At 47.7% G+C, this 11,199-nt stretch overlaps 1 protein-coding gene across 1 annotated transcript; it reads left to right on the top strand.

Annotated features, from left to right (window-relative positions):
- Positions 1–3,608: 3,608 nt before the first annotated feature.
- On the top strand, positions 3,609–9,284 carry LOC120708088 (la-related protein 6A-like). The gene is made up of 10 exons (XM_039993199.1): positions 3,609–4,066; positions 4,226–4,307; positions 6,692–6,786; positions 6,913–6,984; positions 7,060–7,139; positions 7,239–7,323; positions 7,604–7,651; positions 7,756–7,995; positions 8,285–8,378; positions 8,855–9,284. Exons 1-10 carry the CDS (start codon positions 3,728–3,730, stop codon positions 8,971–8,973), a joined length of 1,254 nt encoding a protein of 417 aa, XP_039849133.1. The 5' UTR covers positions 3,609–3,727; the 3' UTR covers positions 8,974–9,284.
- The last annotated feature ends 1,915 nt before the right edge of the window (positions 9,285–11,199 follow it).

Below are 11,199 nucleotides of genomic sequence, written 5' to 3'. Positions count from 1 at the left end.
CTGCCCCCGCCCACCTTCCCCTGCTTTTCATGGGGTCACATCCTCACACAGACAGGCCTGATGCGATTCCTTTTCCTTTGGCCTGGTTCTCCTTAGCGCACACAAATCGAGAAATTATGTATGAAGTGCTAAATAAAGTTTATTTATAAAAAAAATTTAGGAATGGATATAACTTTTGCGATAAATCTAGTGACGGTAATTAATCAATTATTAGCTACAGTAATCATCATCTAATCACACGGCCAAAGTTCTGATTAGATTCTTCAGAATTCCTAGCGTAAGAGTTTTGAAGTTGATTTTGTAAACTGATTTTATTTAACATCGTAATTGGCAGTCAAAATTTACTAGCACTCACCTGCGCGCAGAGAACGACAGGGCCTTTGGCATGGCCACTCTCCCCGCTATTCCGGCCATGTTTGGTTAGGATCTTGAAAATTTTGTCACAAAAATACGAATGTATGCATAGAGTACTAAACGAATTTTATTTTCGAAATCTTTTCACAGATGGGTGTAATTTTTTGAGACGAATCTAATGAGCCAAGTTCCACTATGATTGGCTACAGTAATGCTACAATAACCGCATCTAATCATCCTCTAATCGTGCAATCAAAGACCTTAATAGCTACAACACATGCTACAGTACCATAGTTGGAGAGTTTATTTTATAATTAGATTTTATTTAATACTTCTAATTAGTGATCAAAGGAGCAAAAAGTTTTTATGAAAACTTTTTCACCCCAAACCAAAACCAAACAAGGCCTCTGTTTTTTTTCACAGGGCCCCTGCGTGTGGATTGTGGCAACAGTGGTCAATACTGCTGCAGGGCTCTAGAGACCCATGCCATGGTAGAGTGCGCTGCCTTTCTCTTTTTGCAGCCGTTTTGGTACCACTTTGTCGAGCACGGGAAAGGGCACGCACCGTGCTCATTTCATCGAGTCCGTGGCCAAGGTGAAGTCTTTTCTTTCACCCCCGGTATCACTCGGAAAGTCTAAAACTCTCTTGTTTTTCGGCGAGCAAGAACTTGTCATGTAATCTGGCCATCTTTCAGCTCTTGCATTCCAGGATCTCCCATGCAGTGAGCTCTTGCATGTCCACTTACGGTGAAGCGAAATGTGTTTTCGCTGGTTGAAAGCGATCTTTTTTTTTCTTTCTCCCAGGTGCATGATTGCGCGTACGGCGAGCTTATGAAACTCAGCGACAAGCCGGTAAGCCCCGTCCGTGTATGCGCTTTCGCTTTAGGAAGGTGGGCGGAGACAAAGCGGCTGAAAACCATCAGCATCTCCAAAAGCGACGCCTATTAAGCGCGAACAAGTGATGATGCCGGGGATTCCGTCCGCCCTCATGTAATCCACAGCGGGCTATCCTTAATCCATCATGCCGCCCACTCCCGAAACTGCGCAGCAGCAGTGGTGGCTAGGACGCTGGGTATTGCTCAAGCACAAGAGAGCGTCACCGTGCTAGCCAGCGTAAACGGGCAGTACTCCCAAACTAGTATCATAAGCTCGGCACTGATGACTGCCTGACTGGCTAAGCCAATCATCAGACAGGCCAAGTTAAGGGTCCTGTCCTCATCTTTGGGACTCGCGGCGGCCGCGTCGCGGAGCACTCGTTCGCTTCGGCGCTCACACCAGCGCCTGCAGCTAGGTGTCAAACCTTAAAGTTCAGGCTTAATTAAAGTTCAGATACCGAAGGCAGGAGGAGACGCGACACGATTTCCTGCCTTTCACATGGAGGCAGTATGGTGAACAACCGGCGGCAGCCGGCAGCGGCGCTGCGTTCGTCTTGCTCCTGCAGTCCTGCCCATTGCCCAAGCGCCCAGGCCATGAAAGCGCGTGGCCACCGTACTCGCCCGTCAGGTCAGACTCTGCAGTGGAGTGGAGCTCTACGGCGGCTACGGCCTCGCAGATTCGCCCAGCGGCGTGGAGTAATTCCGTATCGGGGGCATCTCAGGACGCGGGGTACGCGCCAGACGCCCCGCCACATGTGAAGTATTTGACTTCTACTGCCAGTAAAAGAGCTGCCGTCACAGGCAAATCTGCACAGTGGGTAATTAGCAGGGTAACTGTGTAATCTTTAACACACACAGTTACCCTGCTAAAAAGTTGACGGCGAGAGAAAACGAAAGCTAGATGAGAGCACTGTAAAGCTTTTGGTCTTCGTGCCGCACTGCCGCTGGTTGGTGCTCACTGCTCGTGCTGGGCCGCGTCGGCGAGCACTGGAGCCAGGAAGCCGGAGCCAGCCATGGAGGACAAGGAGGCAGACAAGGGACTTGGCAGCTCCAATGCTCGTGCTCCATCCAGCCAATGATGCCAGTCCGATCCGTCCAACCACAGGATCCAAGCGAGGGTCACATGACCCGCTCTGAAAAAAGGAGGCCCGGATCGGCGCGCGTCGTCATCGTTTTCCCGGGCGCGATCGAGCTGGCCAGTGGTGGCGAGGGTGCCGGCGCGGTGAAGGATCACGGCCGGATTGGCGCGATCTTTCGTTCCGTCCTCGGACACGGGAGGGTACAGGCGTTACCGGCCCTGATCGCCCTTTTCTTATGGCACCTCCATTGATTCCCCCCGCCCTGGTTCGGTTGGGGCTGGCGTCCGTACCCGTTGCAAACAGCAATCTCTTGCCGTGGATTTAGAACAGTAATGCTCTGGTAAAACGCATAACCTAAAATGCACCGATCATGTTTCATTAAACACAAATGAATCGACCAGTCAGAAACTAGCACTTTTTTCCATCGTTTAAGGAATCTACGCTAGCAATGTATGGGGACGAAATCCTCATCATCTAACAGGTGTCCAACAGTCTATACATGAACATATAAATGGCCCATTAGAGATGAGACCAAGCTCTCTCTTATTTAGTTGGGAAGGACAGGACCTTGCCCGGCTTTTCCGACACAAAGGTTTCTTCAGTTGCAAGACTACCTTGCCTGGTCCAGTGCGCCTTAATGCATGCTCCGTCTCCTCCACCAAATTGTTCAGAAAACTAGAATAAGACTTACTCAGATGTTCTTTCTTGCTTGATTTTCTTACCGATGGCATCTCACTTGAGTTAAAAAAAAAACTTACCAAGAGCCTGGGCTCAATTGTTACTCAGGGTTCGCCCATCGCTAGTGACGTGACCGTAAGACTGTGCGTTAGGAAGGCAAAGCAGCAGCCCCGGAAAAGTGAAAGGAGAAAGTCGGTAAAAATGATCGCCGTTTGCCGCTGGTCGGGGCCGAATGATTGTCCACGTGATCCACGTCTCTCTTGCGTCCGGCCGGGCCGGCAAGCTCTGGATGAGGCAACGGAGCTGGGGCCGTTTGGACCATTGCGCCATTGCCCTTGCACTGCTCCGTTCCCTTCAGCAATCGCATTGCTGGGTTGGGAATTGAGTAGCTGGCTGTTGAAGCGTCTCCAAAATCGGGCCAGTTCAACCACATTTCAGGGCCCATCCACGTCGAACCAGGCCAAATTGTCATAAAGCGCGTGGGCTTTAGTTGCTACAGAGAGAGCCCGCCACACCAAACCGACGGAATCCACAGCCCAGTGGGCCGTTCAGCCGCCAAGAGAGAAAGGAAACCCTCGCGCTTCTCTCTCTCTCTCTCGGTATATGTAGCCCAGATCGCCAACCGAACCGCCTGAGCCCGCGGCCGCACGCCTCCACCCCCGAAGCCGCCAGCCGACGACCACGATCGGCGGCGGCGCCCGGGTGCGGCGGCGCCTCGGCTCCCCTGATCCCCCCTTCGGGAATGGACGGCCAGGCTCCACCTCCCCTCGACGCCGTGGCGCGCGAGCCACTCGCAGTCGCCGACGAGCTCCCGCCGCCGCCGCCGCCTCCTCTCGAGGTGGAGGACGTGCTACCCCCAACCCCAAGTATGGGCGGCCAGGCTCCGCCTCTCGACGGCGTCGCGCCGGGTCTGCTCGCCGTGTCCGACGAGCTGCCGCCTCCTCCTTCGCCGACGGGCGAGGTGGAGGACTCCCTACCCGTCGCGCCCGACACCGTCAACGCCGCCACTTCGGGGGTGCCCGAGGCTGGCACAGGTGGCGTTGAGCTCACCGACGAGCTCCGTGACCAGATCGTCAAGCAGGTAGTCCGCTCTTTCGACCTTGTTTTTTTCTCTTCTCTCGCGCGATGTTTCTGTAATGGGTAATTCAGTTCAGGGATTGTAGACAGTATAGGCGTGCAGCCATAGATGGGTTATTTGATAAATGTGCGAAATGAAAATCGAATTTCTTCAAACTTGCAGGTGGAGTACTATTTCAGTGATGAGAATCTTCCTACCGACGAGTTCCTGTTGAAATGTGTGAAGAAGAACAAGAAGGGCTTTGGTGAGTAGTGTTTCCTAGCCTAAACACTGATGATGCCATGCTGTATAGCTCAGATATTCTAGTTACCTAGCTGTGCAAGGTGTACTGGGACTGTAGCTATGATGAAATGCTTGGATCCTTTTTATTGTTTAGCATGTGTTTTTGTTTTATTGTACATCGCAATTGTTTTCCACTAAAATGCTTGGATCAAAATATCTGGTTCTTCATTGAGCATGATGCATTTCTGGCTTCTCGTTTTGGTTTTACTGCATTTAAAATGCCACTGGTTTGATTTGCCCTATCAGTCATACATGTGCAATGGAGATGAAAATGATGAAATGTGACAGGTACTTATGATGGGGCCTTTGCATTGGTACTCCTGGTGCAGCTTTCTTTAAGTTGTGCCGAGAAGCTTGTTTAGGTCTCCATGAATACCAAATTTGTTGGTGTCTGATTCACTCCATTATTTAGATTTAATTATCTTGATTGTGGGACCATGAAGAGATTTCATTCTGATCCTGTAATGACGAATGTTGCCTGGTGCCCTGCCATGGTAGCTGAGTCTGGTTGATGCCATCAGGAAATGATATGTCCCTTACTCATCTGATTTGTCCCTTCGCTGTATTTGATGAAACTGAATGTTGATTAAATTTGAGGTGGTTGTCCTTCTTGTGTCAAAGTATAGATGTTTATATTCTTCAGAACTGCTGTTCAACAGATCTTATTGATCGCCAACAGGGTGCGAATTTATGATGACTATGTAATTTCATTGGCACTATGTTACCATTCACAGAGATATGCAGAGTATTAACTTTATTTAACTGGCATAACTTATGTGTGGTCCTTGCAGTGTTGATGGCCTAACACTTTTAATATGAATTTGTATGCAATTTTTTCTCCGAAATGAACGACACTTAGACGTGGTCACTAAACTGATGTCTCCCCTTTGTGGCATGCTTTGTTGTTGTTGGTCTTGGTTTCATATGTGTCGTGGTGTGCAAACCCACAGCCGGGTAGCGTAGTGCACCCGCCTAAACCCAGAGGGTGAGTACTCGGGGGTTAGTTAGGATTAGCCCAATCTCGGTGGAAGAACACGATGAACACAGCAGGTTTAGAGTGGTTCGGGCCGCCGGAGCGTAATGCCCTACGTCCACTGTGTGTTGTATTGCTTGCGCTCTCAAGAGGTTGAGAACGGGATTGTTCGGAGTGAATCCGAGCTTGTGTGTTGTGTCTGCCTTCCTCTCGCCTTAGCTGAGTCTCCCGAGAGTCTGGCCTGTGTGAACCTGTGTTCTAGCGGGCGTGTTCTCCCTTTTATATGTCCAAGGGGAGCATGTACACTGAGCGGGGCCCCGACATGTGGACCCGGCGATATATTATCTTACAACGTACGAATCTTCTGACCAGACATGGTCTTGAGCTGTCCTGTCGGAATAGAGTCTAGCCTCTGCAGCCGTGCGTCGAGGTCATGATGAAGCGCCGAACTACTGACTCAGTCCACTGTAGCAGCGTGCATTGTTGCTCCAGTCAGTAGCTGGTCATCATGACTCGTCGCCCATGCGCGCGGCGATGAGTCTTTAATGCTTGCCTTGGTAACTGACGAGCCGTCTCGGTAACTGGCGATCCACAGTGTGGACTGACAAAAGCTGCCCCGTGCCCAGCGGCAGCAGAGCATGCCTCAACCACTCGTACTTAATGCGGGTGGATGAGGGAGCTTCCAGCGGAAGGCTTGCTCCCGCGCCCGCGTCTGCGTGACACGTGGCGGCTCCGGACCCCTCCCGAGCAGCTAGCTGAGCCGAGAGCTCACGGGGGTCCGGATAGGCACGTGGAGATCCCGGACCCATCTACGGGAGTCTGGATGGCACGTGGAGGTCCCGGACCCACCTGCGGGGGTCCGGGTCCGCGGCCACAGGTGCTGAGCATTTCCACCTCTGGGACACGTGGTGACACCGGACCCGTCCCCGAGCGGGAAGCGGGTCCGGGACCGTTGGTCCGGTGAGATGGAGTCGGACCCCAGGGGTCCGGCTGCTCAGCTCCTTAGCGCATAGTTACAGATAACTACGCGAGTCTTGGCACAGTAGGAGTGGGTACCCCAGTTGCAGGGTACCGACAATATGTTTTTTCCCTTTTGGCTATGTGTTATGGTTTTTATTCTTTTGTGTTTCTCCACATAGGTTTGAATTTTATATAAAATCCATTATATGTTAGTACTCTCCCATTGCACACTTGCGGCTGTTTGCTGCTTGGATCAGAAGCATGAGCAATATAATACGAGTTAATCATTGTTTATCAATTTTAATGCTCTATGTTCACTTCACAGTTCACACTGTGCTGCCACAGGACGTTCTATATGCAGCATGTATTACAAATGTAAGCTCTCTTCTAATGGAAAATTGTTTTGATAATAGTTCCTATTGAGACTATCGCATCATTTAGAAGGATGAAGAAACTCATTCAAGACCTCTCAGTAATTGCAGCTGCACTCAGGACATCACCAAAGCTGGTAATATTTTGCTTTTCATTCTGTTTTAGCAATTTGAAATGTCGGATGTTTGTCACTAATTCATGTACGGCTGATATGTCATGGTTATATATATTTTAGACAGAATTTTCACTTATGCTCTTTTAGGTTGTAAGTCCAGATGGGAAAAGGGTCAGGAGGTTTGGTCCATTGCCACAGAATGTACTGAAAGATTCAAAGGTGAATAGCTGAATCCCTTTTTATTGGAATGTATTGTATTAGATTATCGGAGTTGTAACCATATTGTATTTGCAGAAAAGCACAGTTTTGGTGGAAAATCTACCTCCAGATTTCTCCATGGAGAGTCTACAGGAAAAGTTCAGTACAGTTGGCAAGTATGTTATCTGGACATTGTAATAGTCTGTGCTTCTATAACATGTCATAGACTGATTTTGTAATATTCTGACGCTGTAATTTACATTTCTACATCTCAGAGTTGTGAACATAACAATTAATGATCCAGAATTAGTGAAAGAATCTTCTACTGCTAAGAAGCCGGCCTTCATTTTAAGTAGTAAGGTATGATCTCAACATCATTTAGTCTTTTTATTATTTAAACTATTGCTAATAATTTAATTGGATTTTTTTTAAAATTGTGACTCATACTCACTGATATTAACCATGGTCATTTGCAAATCTGTGTTTTCCAATTACCACTTGTTGCGAACAGCCATTCATTGCAAGATATATTTGATAACGCAAAATAGGATCCCTAGATTTCAGTATTGTTTTTTACAGTTAGATCATTTTGGTGTATCCTTTCCACCAAACAAGTTGTTGAAGGAGCAGATTTGCACAGGTTCATGCCCTTGTTGAGTATGAAGCAATTGAGGCCGCTGAGAAGGCTGTGAGTTACCTATATCCTGTCTAATAATAGATTTGGTAAAGTATTGTTAGCTCTAAGTTTAGAATAATCAACTTCAATTGGTTTATATGTTCTGGTAATATTAGGTTACTACCTTAAGTGACGAGAGCAACTGGAGAACTGGGATGAAAGTCAGGCTTCTGTCAAAGGGATCAGGAAAACATAGCAAATCGTCAAAAGAAAATCAGGATACAGTTTCCAAAAAGAACATTCAGAATCAGCATGGAAAAGAAGACCAGCAAGCAGCCTTGGAAAAGAACAGCACCTGTGACTCAGTGGAGGGTACTAAGGACAAGGAAAATTTGAACTCTGCTTTCACCACTGAGGTCTGAAATTTTCCATATACTTCCATTTTTCTGTTGGCTCTATAAAGTTATCTGATTGAGAATGGTGCATATTAGCTTGTTTAGTGCATCACTTAAAGTATGCGCTTTCTTGCTGATAATTTGGGCCTTTGTTCTTGAACGATACAAATGCTGTGAAAAGTCCATTTACATTTATTTCCTAGTAGAATTTTACTTATTGAAATATTATGACTATATCTGCATAGTGTTTGAATGTTGCTATCATTATCCTGGATATAGTTTTCTTATGGCCTGTTGTTTGTACATATAGAGTGAACAGCAACACCAAAAGCCAAATCCTAAAGGAGGGCGAAAAGGCCAGTACAAAGGTCACGGTCAGATTCAGCAAAATACAAACAAACAAGGTATTTATACACTTACATGTTGTACTGAGTTTGTGTATGCTATTTTCTTAGTAGCGATATAACAAGGTGTCTCTTTTATGGTGTCATGAAGTGTATTCTTATATTGTGCCATTGAGAGACAATACTAGTTAATTCTCATATTCATTCATGGGGAGTGTAGTTGTGAACTTCTTTCTGTAGAACAGCGAGATTATTTATGTACCTGATGATTTCCTGGCCTATAAGATTATAGCCACAGCCTCTACCGCCTTTATCTAGTGTCCTGGGATTATCTAGGCTCAGTATTTTTTTAGCATGGTTATCCTAAAAACACTTCCAGTTACTTGTGCACAGAACCCTGATCTCCTTCCATGTGATCCTATGGCTTCAGAACAAACATTTAAAAAGCATATTCACGTCGTATATGAGTTGTGGAACTCTGCTAGCGTGGGATCAACAATTCAACATGGTTTATTTTTTTAATGTCTGTATGACAGGTTCTGAGTCATTAAACAAGCCTATTCCTGGACCAAGAATGCCAGATGGAACAAAGGGCTTTACAATGGGGCGTGGTAGAACTCTTCCACTACAGAAATCTGAAAAGGCTGAAGAGTAGAGCTACCCGAAGATGCCTGTTAAAAACCTAACTGAAGAACCGTGAAGACATACGTTTTGTACAAAAAAAAACTCGCGCGAGAATATCTGAGCTGTTTTCTGCATGAGAGATGGAGCACAAAACAAAAGGAATGATTTGTACAGAACTTCAGTTTTGTGTTGGATCTTAATACACTCGTTCGATCATCCGTTCTGGGAAATTTGGTTTCACGACTTTGCTGCGCTTGCATTTCTGAAGCACCCGTTTCTGCTTTTTAGGTTTTCTCTAGGATATTTAATTGTGAATGAAATGAAAGTTAAACCTTGCTTGTTGTATCCTGATTTGCGGGCTGTCATATATCATGCCGCTTATTTTCTTTGCTTAAGGTAGTAAGGCTGCCCTTCCTGTGGGTGTGGCCTGGGGTCATGGACCTGCACCGTCTGTGGAAGGAGGGTGTAACAAGTTGGGACCCTGTTATTGGCCGTTGGTTCCTGATTCCTTTACCTTGCGTTCATATGCCAATAAACTTTGGTCCTACCTGTCGCCTCGTCCGTTTCAAATTATTAGTTATTTTAAATTTTCAACATGTATAGATTTTACTATGAATATTGGACTATCTAGATGTAAAGAAAAAACTATGTATAAAGAAGCCAAATGGTTAATAATTTGGGATGGTGGAGTATCTCTTGTAAATCGTCAATCACTGCGTTCGACAGGCTGGAGCAGGAGGTTGGAGCTGGAGTGTTGTGAGAGAAAAATACTATTATCTGGCTTGGCTGGAGCTGGAGGGATATGAGAGAAAAATACTGTAGCGCTGGAGGGTAAACCAGCAGCCGAACGCAGTGATTGATGACACCGCCCCTCTGATCAAGCCACAGCTGCACAGCGCGGGCATAGTCACTGCGATTTACTGTCACTGTCATGTTTTGACGCCATGTTAGATCTTGATCGAGCAGACCCTGTGGGGCTGACCGACTGAACCTAGGCTGACCCTGTTGGTCGTTGGAATGGGGTTCTGGTGTCTCGAGTCGAGAACTGTGCTCTCTCACCCCTTCCCGTGCTCCCACTTTCAAAAATTATAAAAATGTGTACGAAAAAATCATCCAAAAATATAAATGCATAGATGATGTAAAGATGCATGCCCATGCAAAATTTGAGGATGAAAATAGTTTTGTGCAAGAAGAAACAAAATGTTGACGTGCCTATTGAAAGTGGGAGTAGGGGAGCACGGGAGATGTTCTCGCCCGCCCACCGCCCACGTTGCACCCCATCTTCCCCGTCCACGGCCACACCCGCCCGCGACGACACCGGACCACGCCCCGCCCTGCTGCGTCGCCCGTACAGTGTCTCTCACTCCTCGCCAGTCACCAGCCTCTGATGATATCTTCTGGAAGCGATCATTCGGCTGCTGGCGTGGCACCTGCTCAGCTGGGGCCTCGCTAGCCTCCTAGGAGTACCAGCACAGTAACGATAGGATTGATGCCAGCGGGAACACAGGCCTGAGGCCTGCCGCTGTGTTCAGATCTAGTACCTACCATGCTGATTGCTGAATTCACGCTGCAGTTCCCCGTTTCAGATTCACTTTTGACCCTAGTCAAACAGTACGAAACAATGGCCGGCTGGCTGCTGCCGCCGTTGGCGCTGCTTGGTGGGGGCAGTGCCGTGACGTTGTGAAATGGATAAGGACTGAACTAACGTCCTGGGCGGCTGAACCTGAACCCAGCTCGGCGGCCACATTCATGGCGAGCAGGCCGGCTCTTGGAGCTGCTAGGCGCCTCCAGCCCCCCTGTCTGTACCTGGACGATGCATGCAGAATCTCGTACAAAACGATGTAGACCAGTACTGTTGTGAGAGAAAATTACTGTTTATTGGCTGGTGGCTAGTAGTTGGTGTTGGTTTGGTGTGAGAGAAAAATACTGTTGACTAGTGCTAGAGCATGCCAACAGAACAGAGTGACACCTCCAGCTACAGAAACTTGATTTGAACGTCTTTAATTTTGCTCCTTGATCCACGCTTGCTCCCAGTCCCAGCAAGCAATCTCTGATCGGGCATGTCACTGTCATGTTCCCAGCAAGCAATCTCTGATCGGGCATGTCACTGTCATGTGGCATTCGGTCCACATGCCGCGTAGGTGCGAGACCGGCTGGTGACCTGGTCCTCCTGTCATGGCCGACTCAGCTTACCCACAGCTACTGTTCCTGAGCTGGCACGTCCCCACCTCAGGCTATAAAGCAGGAGCTCCCCGCT

This window comes from Panicum virgatum, chromosome 5K (genome assembly GCF_016808335.1).
Source record: "Panicum virgatum strain AP13 chromosome 5K, P.virgatum_v5, whole genome shotgun sequence".
Lineage (NCBI taxonomy): Eukaryota > Viridiplantae > Streptophyta > Magnoliopsida > Poales > Poaceae > Panicum > Panicum virgatum.
Note: the sequence above shows the minus strand (reverse complement) of the source record. Positions and strands in the feature narration are given on the sequence as shown.